The sequence below is a fragment of the Cajanus cajan genome, chromosome 4, assembly GCF_000230855.2.
Source record: "Cajanus cajan strain Asha chromosome 4, NIPB_CcT2T_4, whole genome shotgun sequence".
NCBI lineage: Eukaryota > Viridiplantae > Streptophyta > Magnoliopsida > Fabales > Fabaceae > Cajanus > Cajanus cajan.
The window spans coordinates 8,072,103-8,093,053 of record NC_138520.1 but is presented as its reverse complement, the minus strand read 5'-3'; the positions used below and the strand labels follow the sequence as shown (position 1 = coordinate 8,093,053).

Here is a 20,951-nt window from a genome sequence, read left to right as displayed (position 1 = left end):
TCCTCCGAGATATTTCATCTGAAGGCCCTTCCCTAACAGTGTACTCTATATCGTACTTCGTCACATAAATGCATATGATGCATGTAACACATTCACAAATCCATGGACTCAACATTTAACTTGTCATATCATATCATGTCTCATGTCACTTATTCACATTTCATATTCCCTATGTCTGGCACAACTTTCCTGTGCCTGACCAATTTTCCTAAGCCTAACTCAACTTCCCTACACTCAGCGTCCTCCACGCGAACCTATGATTACAGACTTCGCAATCACGCGATTTTCACACTAAAACACATATGCATGCAATCCACACTACTACAAAAACACTGTTTAACATCGCTATATTTACATCGATTTTAGTAGAACCGGTGTAAATCATAAATGCGGTGGCAAACTTGTAAATAAATAGAAAATGCAAACATATTTACATCAGTTGGGAGGAGAAACGATGTAAATATAAGCAATTCTACATCGATTTTATGATTGACCGATATAGAAGTGAGCCCCTCATATGTGCCCCGCGAACACGCTAGGTTAAAGCATACTCGGGGCCAAGGCCTCTTCGCTCTCTTCCTCCTCCGTCTTCGCCTTCATAGACGTCTTCGCTCACTATTAGAAACAGAGCAGACCCTTTATTGGTAATGTGCAGGTGCTTCAGCGTCCTCACCTCTTTGGCTGCCATTCTCTACATCGCCGTCAACGTCCTCTCCGCCGTCCGTTCCTTCAAGCACGCATCTGACGTAACCCCTCTCTCTCTCTCTCAATCTTCGTTTCTTATTTTCCGTTACCGTCTGACACCACTCGCTTTCAGATTTTTGATAGCATATTCTACTATTACGCGGTTATCATAGCGGCTTTCGTCGTCCTCGCCGAGACCGAATGGTCTTTCATACTCAATTTCTCCAAGGTTCCGTTCCGTTTCCCTTAGTTACAATCAACACTCTCACGCTGTTACTCATGCTCCTAATCGAATGATTCTTTGCAGGCTTTGGAGTATTGGGCCGTCAGGGGGATGCTGCAGATCTTGTACGCGTTCCTTTCCATTTACTCACAATTATCTTATTTACTTCCACTACTTTCTGATTTTAACTTGCATATTAAATTATGTTCATAGTACGTTCCTAGCATTTTTTAATTCATGATGTTCCTTCAGGAATAGTAAACACATTTTTAAATTCTTGGCATACTAAATGTTTTATCATGAATTACTTGCACAATTTTTATGTTTTAGTTCCAATAGTCAGAATCTACTCATTTTAGTTCTTACCTATACACTTTTTTAATTTGTTTTTAGTCAAAATTGTAGGAACTGCAACGTAAAGACTATTCAATCATTAAGACTAAATGAGTAATTAGACTTGGATTCTTTCCAAATACTGCCTGGCCACTCGCATTGTTAAAATAATGCTTCACAGTTTGGATGTTAAGTTGTAAAGTTCAAACAACAATCCAAATGTCCCCTTGATCAAGTAAACTCACTTAATCTCGTGGGGAAACCAAATAGGGGAACTGTTGCTTAGTTACCCTGTGATGAAACAAAAATCTTATAATAGTGGCTTCTTCTCGTGTTTTGTTACTTTGATTTGATTTAGTAACCTTTCAGTCTTAACTAGGCTAGGTTGCTTGAGTAAACAAAACCAAAAGCTATAGTCTTAACCTGTTTCAAGCTTTATTGCATAAGGCATTCCAATCCCACAGAAGGGCACCTTTGGTTCCTTCTTTTTCCTGTCACCTTTCACAAGATCAACATTGGTCCCTTGACATTTTATATAATGGAACGAAATTAGTCACTCTGAAAATTATTTTGTCATTTGTATTCTCCTCTATAATGCATTGAAACAATGGTGATAATTATTCATTAGTAGTACTGGTATATCGTTTAAACACTAATAAGCTCTGCAACTATTTTTACTTCTCCAGGGCTTTCTGAATTAGCTTTAATTTTCTTCTTCTTCCATTCAAATATGTTGATTTTTGTTTACAAAAAAAATCTGAATCCATCTTTGTTGCAATAGGATTCTGAAGATGCTAAAAAGTTGGTTAATCAAGAAAAGTCTTTTGCCTGTGCCGAAATCCAAAGTGCTAGGTCAGTGGTGCTAAGAATTGGGGAGGCACTTGAGGAACAAGAAAAAGCTTCCCAAGCTTCTAAACCACAAGTACTAAAATGTTGTTTGATTACACGATTATATGTGTATGTATGTATAATTTTGCATTAATGAATTCATAATCAAGCTTTACTTTACACTAATAATTTCAATGTACACAGGAGAATCAAATGTATGGGAATAAGCAAAGAATTATTAAATAATACAATTTTAGGATAGTAAAGAGAGGTTTATTCTCTGTATGAAGGATGCAGCTAGAAAATAATATGTAAATAATACAATTTTGCATTTTTCTAAAATGACCTTATATATAATTATATACGTTAAGAACTTCTTATGAAGTTAGTTTCCTCATCACCTATACAAACTTGACCTAGAAAATTTTAAACTTTCATACATGTGAAAAATCTAATGCGTAAACGAACAAGCTTGTGTTTTTTTACTACCCTGTATATATTTATTTGCTTGTTGTTTAGTTAATATGGAAAATTCCTAAAGATGCTTTATTGATATTATGTTGCTATTGTTATGTTTAGCACGTAAAGTATACACTCTGTTTTTCCTCATTGACAGGACGTGGATGGACTAATAGAAGAGGTTCAAGAGGCTAGAAGAATCAAATTGTTGCATCAGCCAAGCAAGGTGAATTGCTTTTTGCTTCCTCAATACTGTTGTAGCTGATAGTTTTTGTTTAATTTCACTATATTGCATTTTTATTATTATTTAATAATAATAATAATAATAATAATAATAATAATAATAATAATAATAATAATAATAATAATAATCCATATGTTGACAAGAAGCATTGACACTCCATTTTTTTTGAAAATTTTATACTTTCACATATCTCACACCATGCTTGGATATCGCATTTTCCCCTGAAACCTTACAAATAGGAAATATTGATTTCGAAACATTTGAAATGCATAGAAATGTCATTAAGTGCTGAAATTTAATTTGAATTGTGTAAAATAGGCCATAACATATCTTAAAATACATTACATGTTAATATTAATCTTTGTGTAAATAAATATATTAATATTGTTGGTGTTAATTAATATAATCTGCTGTATCCTAAATCTATTAAAATTTCCTTGTCTAACTTCATAACATCTTGGATAACCTGTACCAAACTACCAATACCTGTGCGATTAGGCATGTCATAATTTAAAGACCCATTCTTTGTAACACCCTAGTTTTTCTTTCATTTTTATTTTATTTTATTGAGGGTATTTTGGTATTTTTTATAAATGTATAGGGGTAATTTAGTAGCTTGGAACAGGCTGTTCCGGAATTGGAACGAGCTGTTCCAAACTACCAAAATGAATGTGAATTAGTAGCCTAGAACGGGCCGTTCTCAAGTTAGAACGGGCCGTTCCAAACTATTAAAACTTCCTATAACCCTAAATGGGAATGGGCTTGGAACGGGCCATTTCCAAAATATGGCCGTTGTGAGTAATAAATGCACACCAGAACGGGCTGTTCTGGTTTGAGAACGGGTCGTTCTGGATGTGATTTTTACCCATGATTTAAGGGTCTAGAATGGGCCATTCCGGATTTGGAACGGGCCGTTCCGGCGAAGACTGATGCCTATAAATTGAGCTCTCTACCACTCTCAAAAAGCACACCTCTCATTTTCTGATTCTTTTCTTCTACTCTCTCTTCTTTCCCTCTACTTTCTACTTCAGATCGAGGAGAACCCAGCGAGGGGGATCAACCAGATCTTGTGTAGGTTCAGCTACTGTTTATCCCGGTACGGGGGAAAAAAGGATTATTGATATGTAGAGTTACATGAGGGAATTGGGTAGAGGAAGAGTCCTTAGGATTATGAGTAATTTTATAATTATTTTTGTTTGGAGAATTATTGGTCTTATGTGATTCTGTATGTATTTAAGACTATGAATATATGATTAATTTGTAAAAATGATGCTCTGGGAAAGAGAACGAAATTATAGAAAAGTGTCTGTAAGTTAAGTTTTGGAAAAATTGGATTATTTCTATTTGAGGAATTAATGATCCCATTAGATTCTGTTTGTGTTGAGGATTAGAAATATATATTTAATTTGTAAGAATGATGATCTGGGAGAGAGAACGAAATTGTAGAAAAGTGTTTGTGAGTTAGGTTTTGGAACAATTGAGGGTTTTACTATTTATGTTAAGATTATATTAAATGTGTAATTCCATTGATTATTATATTAATTGATAAAAATTGATGATTTAGATGTGAATTGCTTGAGGTATTATTTTGTTGGACTTATCTATTGTGTATATGGAATTGTGTATGTGATATGGAATTAAGCTATGAGATGAGATGTTGTATGGATGTAATTATGATTGTGATTGTAGTTCCTCACATCAATGACCAGGGATGGCAAGGCCTTTGGGTAAGTGATGCTACAGGGAGGGCGTGACCCTGACATGATGTGGGATGAGTGAGATAATTAACACGTATCACTTATGTCAGTTGTGGCGTGACCTTGACATAGTGTTAATTGTAAGAATTGTGTGGATTGTGATGTGATTGTGGTTCTTCACACCTATGACCAGGGGTGAGCACGGCCCGGGATTGTTACATGGGTATCGTGACCTTGGTTAACATGTCAGGGGTGAGCACGGCCCTAGGTTAGGGGTAACGTGACCTTGGCACAGTGTTATATCAAGGGTGAGCACAGCCTTGGATTGTTACGTTGGTATCGTGACCTTGGATAACATGTCGGGGGTGAGCACGTTCCTGAGCTAGATATTCTATAAGGGAAACGTGACCTTGGCATAGTGTTATATCAGGGGTGAGCACGATCTTGGATTGTTAAATGGGTAACGTGACCTTGGCATAATGTGAAGTGTAAAATTTGTGATGATTGGTGTGATTGTGAATTATGACGTGATGATGATGTATGATTGATCGAGTTATGATATATTGCAATGTTTATGAATATTTTATTAAGTATAGAGTCATAATGATACAATATGTTGCGTTTTCCTTATGTGCTTTATATATAGATGCTTTCTTTTCTCACTGTACAATTTGTGGATATTTTAGGTGAGGAAGATCCGACTTTGAGTGACATCTAGGATGCCAATAGTTGAATTGTAGGTGTGCTCTGATATTGTGACATCAGGGCAGAAAATTCTAGGATATAGATTTTTATATGTATTTTGAGTTATACCTTGTCTTTTGAAAACAATTTGTAAACTCTTAAATTTTACCTTCCAAGTTTTATTTCCAGTTATTTTGGATATTGAAGAAAGAACAGTTATGAAGTTTTATGTGAACCCTTTTACCTATGTTGAAAATTTAATTTCCTTAGTTTAATTACATTATTACGATATATGTGTTGGGGGTAGTAAGGGTGTCACATTCTTCATAATGGTGAAATATGAGTATTTTTTTATTTCAGGTGATGGTGATGGAATATGAACTTCGTGCTCTTCATCAACTGCCCCTTCATCATCATCTTCCTCTAGTCCCACCACTCGCTCTAGGTGGTTCTATTTCTCGAGGTTTAGGGGTTTATTTGTAACAAGCGGAGAGCTTAATAGCTTTAGCTTAGGGGGATATTTAGAGTATTAACATTTATATAGGAATATTCACATTATAGTCAATTATATTTATGTTGATTTGATTAGAATAATTAGTTACTGGTTCATTGGTTGAGGATTAGTTTTTGCCACCTGAGATTACTCTATAACTGATAGTTAACTCTTTTTTTTTCTTCTAAATATCAATGTTTACTAGCAATCAGTTTATATAGTAACTGAAAGCTTGGATTGCAGTTACGGAAGATTTCTCTTGTCCATGTTGTTTGGTTAAATGTGCAACATTCAAGGTTAAATTTACTTCTCACCAAAAATAAGCATGATTTTTTTTAAAAAATACAATCTACATCGATTTTTCAGAACCGATGTAAAAATATATACATTTTCTACGTCGCTCTATTCTACATCGGTTTTAGAACCGATGTAGATGAATTTAGAGAGCCGATGAAGAATATACATCTTGCAGTAGTGTCAATCGATACAATTACTTCAAATAACTTCTAGAACACGAATTCATACTCAATTTCACATTAAACATTTTAATTCTTCTCAAATGATCATATCCCTATTTGTTTCTCATAGGGTTTCCCGTTGTACTCTAATCCACATCAAAACATATGTTGAGTGCTTATTATACATATATTTTTGTTATGATTTAGCACTCTTTCTTTCTTTTTTTCAAAATGTAAATAGGTTGATGCTTTTTAACTCTAAAAATAGGTAAAATTAGAAGATAAAAGAGTAGTAGAAATTAATGGTAATTTTCTCCCTTTTTTGTAGAAAAATTGTGGAAGATAGAATTCTATAGCCATGGTTGTGGTTTTGTAGCCATGGCTGTGAGAATTTGGAGTGAAATCAGGAGGTTAGAAAGTCGCAGCCATGGCTGTGGTTTTGCAGCCATGGCTGTGGAAACCTAGAGTGCAAAAATTGAGGTTCTAGAGACTTGTAGCCATGGTTGTGGATTCCTCAGCTACAACGTTGTAAATTGCTTAAACATGAAGGAGTCTCCACAGCCATGGCTGTGGATTCATAGCTGCAGCGGTGGAGCTTAAATCAACATGAAGAACTCTCCACATGCATGGCTGTGAATAAACTCTTAAGGATTGGATATGGTGAAACTACTAACTATTCTAGTTCTTAAATATATATGTATTTCACTCTCATTACTTGTGCTGGATTCTGTTCTTAATGCTTATATTGATTTGATCAACCGTTATATGATTTTTAGGTTTTGAATTCTGTTGGAAAACGTTTTTGAAAACCTGTGACACCCTTACTACCCCAACACATATTTAAATAAATCTTGTAATTAACTAAAGAATAAAATATTCAACAATGGTAAAAAGGGTTCACATAAAACCTTCAAAATCGTTCTTCAATAACCACAATAATAATGATTTAGAAAATGAAACACAAGAATTTACAAATTATTTTCAAAATGATATTTACAATTCCAAATCCATATAAAAATTTTGTCCTAGAAGTCCTCTGCCCTGATGTCACAATATTAGAGCATACCCCTAATTTAACTGTTGGCATTCTAGATGCCACTCGCAGCCGGATCTTCCTCACCTAAAACATCCACAAAGTTGTACGGTGTCAAAAGAAAACATCTATATGTAAAGTACATACAAACACACAACATATCATCTCATTATAACTCGATACTTAACAAAATATTCATAAACTTTTCAATGTATCATAACTTTATCAATCTTGCATCATCATCACGTCATAATTCTCAATCACACAGATCATCACAAATCTTGCACTTCACACTATGCCAAGGTCACGCTACTCATTTAACAATCTCAGGCCATGCTCACCCCTAATATAACAATGTGCCAAGGTCACGTTATCCCTATCCCAGGGCCGTGCTCACCCCTGACATGTTAACCAAGGTCACGATACCCACGTAACAATCCAGAGTCGTGCTCACCCCTGATATAACACTGTGCCAAGGTCACGTTACCCCTAACCTAGGGCCGTGCTCACCCCTGACATGTTAACCAAGGTCACGATACTCATGTAACAATCTCGGGTCGTGCTCACCCCTGGTCATAGGTGTGAAGAACCATAACCACATCTCATTCACATTCATCACATCTCATCTTATAGCTCAATAACATATTACATACACACAACGGATAAGTCCAACAAAATAAGGGTTTCATACACCTCAAGCAATTCACATATAAATCATCAATTTTTATCAATTGATATAACAATAATATTCATAAATTAATATAATACTCAACAGAATTACCAATTTAATATAATTTCAACATAAAAAGTAAAATCCCCAATTGTTCCAAAACCTAGCTCACACGAACTTTTCTACAATTTTGTTCCCTCTCTCAGATCATCATTCTTACAAATTATTAGCATATTTATAATCCTCAACACATACAAAATCTAATGGGATCATCAATTCCTCAAACAGAAATCATCCAATTTTTCACAACCTAACTTACAGACACTTTTCTATAATTTCGTTCTCTCTCCTAGAGCATCATTTTTTACAAACAAATCATATATTTATAGTCCTAAATATATACAGAATCACATAAGACAATTAATTCTCCAAATAGAAATAATTATAAAATTACTCATAACCCTAAGGGTTCTTCCTCTACCCAATTCCCTCATGTAACTCTACATATAAATAATCCTTTTTTCCTCCGTACCTGGATAAACAACAGTTGAACTAAAATAGGAATCTCTTGGTCTCCTCCTCTAAATGCCCCTTGGTCTTTAGAGAGAAGAAAAGGGAAAGAAGAGAGAACAGAAGATAATAGGAAGAGAGAATGAGAGATGTGTGAAAATGAGAGGTGAAGGGCGCTATTTATAGGATTTCAGGCTCACCTACCAGAACGGCCCGTTCCAAAAGTGGAACGGCCGTTCTGGACCCTTCGAAACTACGCAAAATTCTCAACTGGAATGGCCCGTTCCAAAACCAGAACGGCCCGTTCTCAATCCCAGCAGAACGGCCCGTTCTCCAAACTAGAACGACCCGTTCTACTACTTTAATTTTGGGCATTTTTCTTATTTCGGAACGGCCCGTTTCACTTTTGAAACGGCCCGTTCCGGACAATCAATTGGGCCTCTGGCCCAGCGATTTTGGGCTGTTACAATACTCTCTTCCTTTATGAAATTTCGTCCTCAAAATTTTGCAATGGTAGACTCTTCGCTTCTTACTTTTTAATTCTTATGCAACCTCACTACCTTATAGATGTACAACTCTATCAATTTCTCTAAAGAATGTCTATTATCAACAAGGGTAAGACAAGTAAACTTTATGAGTCTATCCACTATAACTCAAAAAGAATCAATTCTTTAAGCACCTCAGACAAACCCACAACTAAGGCCTATCCACACATTGTCTCGTTCCAAAATGAGACGTCTAAAGGCTACAAAATCTCTAAAGACTTCGAGCATACTAAACATAGGTACACAAATTACTCTATTACTCTCTTTATCTTAGGCCACCATGCTTCTGCTGCACCACTCTGATACATCTTCCTAAGGTCCCGATACATCTCAGTAGCTCCTAAATGAATGTTAAAAGTACTCTTATGGTCTTCCTCTAAAATCATCTTTCTTAATTCAAAGTTACTAAGCACCCAAGTTTGTTCTTGCACCTCAAAACAACGTCGATTTCTACTCAGAAATGGTTATCTATACTTCTATCAATCTTCTCCACTAGGTTCCCTAAGAAAGGCTCTAACTCCTAGTCTTCTCTAATCTCATCCATTAATTCACTAGTCACTTTCAACATAATCAATTCAATGCTCCTAAGGATAATCTCACACACCAAGCATAAGTCTTTAAATTCTTCAATCAAATCCAACCCTTAAATCATCAAAAATGATATATCAGAGGTCATCATAATCAAGGCATCTGCCACAATATTGGTTTTACTTCTATGATCATTTCTAAAGATCAAGCACCTAAGTCAAACTCCATCTACACCCAAGTCAAACTCTCATCCATCACCTTATCCTATAGCCTTATATCTTGTCACCAAAAATGAATCAACTAATTATGCTTCTCCAATTTCCTTCAACAATCCATTCGTTACTCAAGTCATACTTAGTCTCACACTACTAAAGGTAACCTTATAAGCCCAACTTAAGTCTCTAATTTGAGCCAAAAGGATTCATCTCTCTGATACACAAAACATCAGTCACCACAATGGCTTTACTCAATTAACAACTAAGTTTGAAATATTAGTCCTCCAGAAATTAAACTATCTCTTTTGTCACATAATTAACTCCTTTAGTCAACAGATAATTAAGGCTCTAACGATCAATAATTACCTCAAGCTTAGAATCATATAGGCAGTGTCTCTAAATATTACAACTGCTAACTTAAAATCATAGGTAAGGTAATTCCTCTCATGAATTTTCAATTACCTAGACACATAAGCTACTATCCTTCCTTCTTGCATCCATACTCCAACCAACCCATCTTAGAAGCATCACTATATACCACATAATACTTACTAAAATACGGTAATATTAACACTAGTCAATCTTTCCTTAAGAGTTTGAAAACTACTCTCACATTTGTTATCCCATACAAAGGCAACTCTTTCCTAGTCAATCCAGTCAAAGGTAATAGTAAGCGACCCAGAGAAGTAAGCGACGAAATGCTTTGGGGAGTTAAAAAAAAATAAGCATAGGTCCAGGAATGCCCGATATAGATTAACCTTTCGAACTACTGCTGAATCCATGGGTAGGCAAGAGACAACCCGGTGAACTGAAACATCTTAATAACCAGAGGAAAAGAAAGCAACAGCGATTCCCGTAGTAGCGACGAGAGAAACGAGAGCAGCCTAAACCGTGAACCGCTATCTTAAAAATTTACTCAATAAATTTCCTATAAACTATCTCAATAAAACTCTTAACCTCACTAATTAACTTTTGGTATCTCCCACTTAAGCACAACTTCTACCATAGGTAGATCTACGTTATATCTGCGCAAGAAATTACAAGGCCTAGAACACTCACCTCATACAATCAAAAATCATACTTAGATAATTTAGCCTAAATCTATCTTGGATATATCTTCAGAATTAACTCTAATATGATGATATCACATCTTAAGGTCAATCTCACTAAACACACAACCATTCACTAATTAATCCATAAGGTCATCTATCCTCATATCCACATACATGCATATCAAATCATATTAGAATACCTATTTAAACCTTCATATATATCCTTCCCAATCATATATATAAATCTATCACTATTTTACACCATATAACATGTGCATGAACTTAACTTTACCACATAGCATCATACAACCTTGAACAACCTTATAATCCACATGACAACACCTCAGAACATCATAACAAAATCATTTTTATCCTTGCATTGCCTAGTAACTCAAAAACATCATGATAGCATACATATCCCATCAATAACTGTCAAGGAAAATGATACCTAGAGAGTTACACTTGTTCAATGATCTCAATCCTATCTCAAAAGAAAGATAAAAGAATAAGCTATAACTCTTATGAAGACATGAGATTATGAATAGATCCTCTTCTTAGCTAACAATTCAAAAATCACAACAGATATATTTAACGCTTACAACTAGCCTCTGATTACCAAAATAACTATAACTGGAGTTCTAAACCTTCATTTTACCTGATTCCAGTGCCATTGAAAAGATCACTCCCAAGACTACAACTTTTATGAAGACCATAAAATCTAAATCTGTCAATATGGTACTGATATTGGCACAACAAAACTGCAACGAAAATATTCCCTACACCATACAGCAATAGTGTACTAACATCCCACAAAATACCTCAACCATTCCAAAATCACTTCTTTCCACCTTAAGCTCATATCCAAGCTTTTCACTACAATTCTAAACCAAATCAACTCACACATTCAGCACAGAAAACTTATAACTGAAATAAAATCCTCATGCAACCTAACCCTAACTAGGTTAATATGCAAGTATCAAAACTTAAGGAAATCACCAATACTTTGAACTTTCATCAAGAATGCTCAAAGCTCTAATGCTCAACACATAACCTCTTGGATTCAATCACTACAACTATAGCTTTTAGAAATTCCACCAATCGTAAACTCTTAATAGACTCGATAAATCAATGTTTTACCCACGTCCAAGGTTCTAATAGTTCTAGTTGGTTAGCACAAGGCTTCGTCCACTATTACTGGCACATATGCTCACAACACGAGCGATACCACTCAACCACTACTTCTTACATAAGCAAGAAGTATCAAAACAAATAAGCAATCATGAATAGCATCAACTAAGCTATATCATGTCTTTCAGCCAAACTATGAGAAAATAATATAAGTGTAAGCACAACAATAACAATACAAGGGAAACATCACCATCATTATCATCATCATAATGCAAAACATTGTTAGAGTACACACAAATAAATAACGACAAACAAAAACAATTATCATACTAACATATCAATAAATTTGACAATCGATTCATTCTATCATTCATCTACCAAATAAGCATAGTAAACTCATAACTCACGGCCGATTGGATCGACCTGCTCTGATACCACTAAATGTAACACCCTTACTACCCCCAACACATATTTAAATAAATCTTGTAATTAACTAAAGAATAAAATATTCAACAATGGTAAAAAGGGTTCACATAAAACCTTCAAAATCGTTCTTCAATAACCACAATAATAATGATTTAGAAAATGAAACACAAGAATTTACAAATTATTTTCAAAATGATATTTACAATTCCAAATCCATATAAAAATTTTGCCCTAGAAGTCCTCTGCCTCGATGTCACAATATTAGAGCATACCCCTAATTTAACTGTTGGCATTCAAGATGCCACTCGCAGCCAGATCTTCCTCACCTAAAACATCCACAAAGTTGTACGGTGAGAAAAGAAAACATCTATATGTAAAGTACATACAAACACACAACATATCATCTCATTATAACTCGATACTTAACAAAATATTCATAAACTTTTCAATGTATCATAACTTTATCAATCTTGCATCGTCATCACGTCATAATTCTCAATCACACAAATCATCACAAATCTTGCACTTCACACTATGCCAAGGTCACACTACCCATTTAACAATCTCAGGCCGTGCTCACCCCTAATATAACACTGTGCCAAGGTCACGTTATCCCTATCCCAGGGTCGTGCTCACCCCTGACATGTTAACCAATGTCACGATACCCACGTAACAATCCAGAGTCGTGCTCACCCCTGATATAACTCTTTGCCAAGGTCATGTTATCCCTATCCCAGGTTCGTGCTCACCCCTGACATGTTAACCAAGGTCACGATACCCACGTAACAATCCAGAGTCGTGCTCACCCCTAATATGACACTGTGCCAAGGTCACGTTACCCCTAACCTAGGGCCGTGCTCACCCCTGACATGTTAACCAAGGTCACGATACTCATGTAACAATCTCGGGCCGTGCTCACCCCTGGTCATAGGTGTGAAGAACCATAACCACATCTCATTCACATTCATCACATCTCATCTTATAGCTCAATAACATATTACATACACACAACGGATAAGTCCAACAAAATAAGGGTTTCATACACCTCAAGCAATTCACATATAAATCATCAATTTTTATCAATTGATATAACAATAATATTCATAAATTAATATAATACTCAACATAATTACCAATTTAATATAATTTCAACATAAACAGTAAAATCCCCAATTGTTCCAAAACTTAGCTCATAGGAACTTTTCTACAACTTCGTTCCCTCTCTCAGATCACCATTCTTACAAATTATTAGCATATTTATAATCCTCAACACATACAGAATCTAATGGGATCATCAATTCCTCAAACAGAAATCATCCAATTTTTCTTCATACACCTCAAGCAATTCACATATAAATCATCAATTTTTATCAATTGATATAACAATAATATTCATAAATTAATATAATACTCAACAGAATTACCAATTTAATATAATTTCAACATAAACAGTAAAATCCCCAATTGTTCCAAAACTTAGCTCATAGGAACTTTTCTACAACTTCGTTCCCTCTCTCAGATCATCATTCTTACAAATTATTAGCATATTTATAATCCTCAACACATACAGAATCTAATGGGATCATCAATTCCTCAAACAGAAATCATCCAATTTTTCACAACCTAACTTAGCACTTTTCTATAATTTCGTTCTCTCTCCCAGAACATCATTTTTTACAAACAAATCATATATTTATAGTCCTAAATATATACAGAATCACATAAGACAATTAATTCTCCAAACAGAAATAATTATAAAATTACTCATAACCCTAAGGGCTCTTCCTCTACCCAATTCCCTCATGTAACTCTACATATAAATAATCCTTTTTTCTCCCGTACCTGGATAAACAGCAGTTGAACTAAAACAGGAATCTCTTGGTCTCCTCCTCTAAATGCCCCTTGGTCTTTAGAGAGAAGAAGAGGGAAAGAAGAGAGAACAGAAGATAATAGAAAGAGAGAATGAGAGATGTGTGAAAATGAGAGGTGAGGGGCGCTATTTATAGGATTTCAGGCTCACCTACCGGAACGGCCAGTTCCAAAAGTGGAACGGCCGTTCAGGACCCTTCGAAACTATGCAAAATTCTCAACTGGAATGGCCCGTCCCAAAACCAGAACGGCTCGTTCTCAATCCCAGCAGAATGGCCCGTTCTCCAAACCAGAACGGCCCGTTATGCTACTCCAATTTTGGGCATTTTTCTTATTCCGGAACGGCCCGTTTCACTTTTGAAACGGCCCATTCCGGGCAATCAATTGGGCCTCTGGCCCAGCGATTTTGGGCTGTTACAAAACCTGAAATGAATCTTGTACATAGTCATCGATCTTTTGATCTAGGAATAAACTGGATTTGATTAGCCACCTTGGTTCAAGTTGTCGTTCTTAATGCAAAGTGTTAATCTTAAAGCATAGAGAAATCATGTTTAAGATTAATCATTTTAGAATTCAAATTTGAGGAATCTTGTTGAGTCACTTTATGAACATGGAAGTAATGAATTTAAAATCATATATGTTTATAGAAGATTTAAGAGTTAGCAAGTACAATTGAATCCAATCCACTTGTTATATAATTGTTCTTCTAGATTTTACTTTTTTGTTTTAAATCAATTCATATTAAATCAACTTTCAATCATATTGATTTTACTCTATAAATCATTAGAATTGGAATTACCAACATCACAAATTCCCGTGAACGATACTAAAATACTACATCGAAACTTGGTCCACTTGCCAAGAATACAGTGATATAAATCCTTCACCAACATACCAATTTTTGAAATTAATTACATATTCATGCACAACATCCAATAAGGAAAACATCAGAAACATCAAACACCAAAACAGAAAATATTCAAAATTTGTCTGATCCTATGAGCATGCATCAAGCAAGGGATTGGGGCCTGCTATCCAATAGATGTTCCCACACCCCGAATGAAGTTTCTCACTCTACACTTACCTTGAGGAACAGAAGTCAAAGCATGGGAAAAATTCGGTTATTCCTCTTCTCTAAGTTCTCCTTGGTCTTCAGAGCGCAGAAAGAAATGAGTAAGGAAGAAGTTAGAAGAAATGAAGTGTAAGATAATTTCTCTTAACTTCCTTCTTAAAATAATAAAATAAATAATAATAATAATAATAATAATAGTTAGAGCTGTCAAAACGGGCTAGCCCGGCCCATGTGGGTCGACCTACCTTGACCCACTTTAAAAATGAGCCAACTCAACCCGACCCACTTTTGATTTTCTCAAAAAAAATTTGGCCCGGCCCAGCCCACCACGGGTTGGTGGGTTATACGGGCCAGCCCACCAGCCCACCAAAAATTAAAAAAAAAATTATCAACAAAATTAAAAATTTTAAATTACTTATAAATTAATTATAAATTAACATAATAATCATAAAATTAGCATCATTAATAGCCATAAGTCATAACTCATCATACAAAATTAAATATAAATCATGATAAAAGTCTAAAATAAAAATTTTTAATATCCCATCATACAAAATTAACTACAAATCATACTTAAATTTTTATCACAAAAAAAAATGGTGGGTTGGTGGGCTACCCGGCCCACCACGAGTTCAGCCCGGGTGGGCCGGGTCAAAGTGGGCCAGGTTGAGATATACTTACCTACTATAAAACTCCAATTTTTTTGGCCCGACCCGGCCCGTTTTCAAGGTGGGTCGGGTTGGCCCACGGGTCCCGACCCATTTTGACGGCTCTAATAATGGTAATAAATAAATGACTATCATGTCCTTCTTTCTCCTCATAAAATAATTAATACAATATAATTAAAATACACCTCTTTCCTTTAATAAAATAACATAAGCATATTTATTAATAAAAATACATTTTATAAAATACATCATGCATCACTAATTAAAATAATAATTATAAATCATATCTCATAAATAAAATAGAGCTCATATAATTAATTAAATAATAAAAAAATTCCAAAATAAATACATTAATATTAAAATAGTTTCTAAAATGTTATTAATATAAAGTATATAATAACAAGGTTTTACAATATTTATTTTTATATATAATTACTCTAATTTAATTATTATTTATTTAAAAAATAGGATGTTACATTTTTATTGTATTGAATATTTAATTATTTATTTTCAATATATTTTACTTTTTTTACTATGTTTAAATTTTCAATTACTTTTTTTTATAATTTTTTATTTTTACTACGTTTAAGTTTTCAATTACTTTTTTTTTTTTTACAAGTTTCAATTACTAACACGAGATATTGGTTAATTCCGTCTGTACTCACTTTCCATTTTTATATTTTAAAGTTCTCCATGCACTTTGCAAAATTAAAATGTTGTGATATTATATACTTCGAAGTTATAACATTGTTAATAATCATAAAATGACAGCTATTAGTTTAAAATATAATATTATTAAATATTTTTCTTTTAAAATAATTAAAAATAAGTGTGAAGATAATATTTCCTTTAAAAGTATTTAATAAATATAATATTTTTTTTCTTTAATCAATTATATTTGATAAATATAATATTTTCATTTTATGTTTTATGTCTTTATTCATTCATTCATTCATTCATTTTTTTAATGTTTTAAAATTATTCATTTACTGTCCAAAAATAAATATTTTTAAATTATCCTCCAAGACTTCACTCGACAGTGATTATGTATAGTCATCATACATTTTTAATAATTATAAAATTTATCTTTATAAATATGCAATAACTTTTTTTCAATATTATCTATAACAATAATTAATCTTTATAAAAACATTATCAGTGTAATAATGCCATTTAATCTATTTATTTATAGATTTATCTCAACGTCTTTTTTTTATTTTAAATAATGATAGTCATTTTTTCTCTTTCTCGAGGGAAACATATTTTTTTAAAGAAAAAAGAATAATAAAATTATGTACGTATAATATACTTATAAAGATAATATTTCTAAAACAAATATGTATATATAAATTAAAATGATATAAAATATATGTAAATATAAAATTATTTGAATATTTAATATGAATATATATTACGATTTTAATATATTTCTGAATCAATTTTAACTAACTCTTTAAAAAAGATTGAGATTAATTTGTCTCGTTCCTGTGACACCCTTACTACCCCAACACATATATAATATAATTTAATTAAGAAGAATAAACTTTCAAAGGGTTCGTAAAAGGGTTCACATAAAACTTCGAAACTGTTCTTTCTTCAATATAAGAAAATGACTGAAAAATAAAACTTGAAAGGTAAAATTTAAGAGTTTACAATTTTAAACACATTTATTACAATACCAAATCCATATAAATATTCTGTCCTAGAAATCCTCTGCACTGATGTCACATTATCAGAGCATTCCCATAATTTAACTGTTGACATTCTAGATGTCACTCGTAGCCGGATCTTCTTCACCTAAAATATCCACAGTTTATACGGTGAGAAAAGAAAATATCTATATGCAAAGTACATATAAACACATCACAATATAATCTCATCATAATTCACTATTTAATAAAATATATATATATATATATATATATATATATATATATATATATATATATCAATCATTCATCATCTTCACATCTCAATTCACATTTAACATATCTCATTTCACATACATATCTCAATCCATCATAATCCACACCAATTACACAATTTACAACATCATTTCCATATTCATAATTCATGTCAATCTTACAATTAACACTATGCCAAGACCTCGCCACATCTGACACAAGTGATACAGGTTAATTGCCTCCCACACCAAACCAGGGTCACGCCCTCCCTGTAGCATCACTTACCCAGGGGCCGTGCCATCCCTAGTCATTAAGGAGTACGCTCGTCCCTGAAGCATCACCTACTCAGGGTTCGTATCATCCCTGATCATCCGGGAGTACGCTCGTCCTTGAAACATCAACTACCAGGGTTCGTATCATCCTTGATCCTTTAGTGTGAGGAACCACAATCAAATTACAATCCATACAATCTCTTGCAATTAACCCTATGTCAGGGCTGCCATAATCGACATAAGTGGTGTGTGTTAACTGTCTTACTCATCCCACACCATGCTAGGGTCACGCCCTCCCTGTAGCACCACTTACCCAGGGGCCGTGCCATCCCTAGTCACTGATGTGAGGCACCATAATCACAATCATAATCATTTTCATACAACATCTCATCTCATAATTCAAATTCACATCACGTACACAATTCCACCTCACATACACAACAGATAAGCCCAACAAAATAAGGGTTTACACACCCCTCAAGTAATTCACATCAAGATCATTCATTCTTATCAATCAATACAATAATAACATTCATAAATTAATATTATAAACAATGGAATTATCAATTTAATATAATTCAGCATAAACAGTAAAACCCTTAATTAAAACCTATCTCACAGGCACTTTTCTACAATTTCGTTCTCTCTCCCAGATCATCATTCTTACAAATTATTAGCATATTTATAATCCTCAACACATACCGAATCTAATGGTATCATTAATTGCTCAAACAGAAATAATTCAACTTTTCCAAAACCTAGCCTACATGCACTTTTCTATAATTTCGTTCTCTCTCCCAGAGCATTATTTTTACAAATAAATCATATATTCGTCCTCCTAAATTCATACAGAATCAAATAATGCCAATAATTTTTCAAACAGAAATAATTATAAAATTGCTCATAATCCTAAGGGTTCTTCTTCTACCCAATTTCCTCATGTAACTCCACATATAAATAATCTCTTTTTCCCCCGTACCTGGATACATAGGAACTTGGGCAAAACCTCCTCTTTTTCCTTAAATAAGGATCGGAACTAAGACTGGAGCAGAACCTCATCCTCTGAGTTCCCCTTGGTCTTCAGAGAGAAGAAGAGGAACGAAAGAGAGAACAGAAGAGAAGAGAGAGTGAGAATGAGAGGTGTGTAGAAATGAGAGGATTTGAGGCCTATTTATAGGATTTTTCGCCCACCTACCACTACGGCCCGTTCCAAAATCGGAACGGCCCGTTCTGGGCCCTTCAAACCTACGTAAATTTTTCAACTGGAACGGCCCGTTCCCAAACCAGAACGGCCCGTTCTCAAACCCAGCAGAACGGCCAGTTCTGCTTCCAGAACGGCCCGTTCTCCAAACCAGAACGACCCGTTCTCCCTCTGGAACGGCCCGTTCTCCAAACCGGAACGGCCCGTTCTCCCTCCAGAACGGCCCGTTCTGCTTCTCAAATTTTGGGCCTTTAACTTATTCCAGAACAGCCCGTTTCACTTTTGAAACGGCCCGTTCTGGGCAACGAATTGGGCCTACGGCCCATTGAAAATTGGGCTGTTACAGTTCCCACATATTTTTTTATATATATATGATTTGCCATTTTTCTTTTATTTTTTTGAACATTTAATTATTTATCTTTAATATATTTCACTTTTTTATTTTTTATTTTTACTCTATTTAAATGTTTAATTATTATTCTTTTTTGGACAATTTCAAATAGTATCCTGATACATGAGATATTTGTTAATTCCGTCTATACTCATTTTCTATTGTACATTTTCTATTGTAGTTTAAAATTGTGCATTCACTTTGCAAACAATAAAATATTTGGATATTATCCTCAAATATTATGACATTGTAATAGTATTAAATGCTTTTCCTTTAAATCAATTAAAAAATATTGTGAAGGATAATATTTTCTTTAGAGTATTTAATTTTTTTGTGTTAAAAATTATTTTTTTTCTTTAACAAATTATATTTAATAATCTAATATTTAATGATCATTTTTTATTTTTGTTTTAAAATTATCCATTCACAGTCCAAAAGTAAATATTTTTAAATTATTCTTCAAGGTTTCTGTAACGTTGTAAGTATTTTAGAAAGCGATGGGTGATTTAGTAGCCTAGAAGGAGCCGTTTCCAAACTGGAACAGGCTGTTCCAAACTACTAAATTGGTCTAAAATTCCTAGACTGGAACGGGCCGTTCCAAATATGGTTGTTGTGAGTTAAATTCAACTCCAGAACATGTCGTTCTAGACGTGCCAGAATGGGCCATTCTGGTTTCAAAATGGGTCATTCTGGTTTCAAAATGGGTCATTCTGCATGTAAATTTTACACATGATGAAAGAGTTTAGAACGGGTCGCTCCGGCCACTCCTGACCTCTATAAATAGGCGTTAATGAGGGAGAGAAAGGGAAAGAAAGAGGGAGAGGTAGAGAGAAGGACTATGGTCCGCTAGGAAGCTTGATTTTAAAGGATTGAAGTTCAGGAGACGAGCTCGGAGGAAAGTTCATATCTCTTAGATTATATATAAAAAAATTTATATTAATCAAAGATGATTTGATACTTCATTTTTATAAAACAAAATTGATGTAATATATTCATTTCAAAATACACTAAAATATGAATACTTTGATTACCTTCCAGTTGTTGTTCAATTTTAACAAAATTTGATATACACGTATAAAGTGATATGAACTTTCAATTTAACGGTTGGATTTACAAAATTCACATTTAATATAAAGTTATTGAGTGGCGTAATACTTAATTAGTAAAAGTTACACCGGTATAATTATAACCTCATATATTATATATATATATATATATGTGTGTGTGTGTGTGTGTGTGTGTGTTTGTGTGTGTAATTTTAAGCTTATTACTTCTAGAAAATAAAAAATTTATTTTTTTTCTTCTAAAATATGAAACTACTATTTATGTTAAATAAACTAATATATGCACTAATTATTTAATAG

General features: G+C 33.8%; 1 protein-coding gene across 37 annotated transcripts in view; it reads left to right on the top strand.

Annotated features, from left to right (window-relative positions):
• Positions 1-502: 502 nt before the first annotated feature.
• Positions 503-20,951, top strand: part of LOC109802929 (stomatal closure-related actin-binding protein 3) — a 34,310-nt gene continuing 13,861 nt past the window's right edge. For 3 of the 37 annotated variants that reach the window (XR_014433636.1, XM_083074078.1, XM_083074076.1), the window contains exons 1-5: positions 503-746; positions 818-913; positions 992-1,032; positions 2,022-2,092; positions 2,685-2,753. Coding sequence is in view for 23 of the 37 variants with exons in the window: in XM_083074078.1 (XP_082930204.1) it covers positions 648-746; positions 818-913; positions 992-1,032; positions 2,022-2,092; positions 2,685-2,722 (345 nt within the window). In the remaining 14 variants the exon portion in view is untranslated. The other 34 variants (XM_083074086.1, XM_083074084.1, XM_083074083.1 and 31 more) reach the window with 28 other exon arrangements.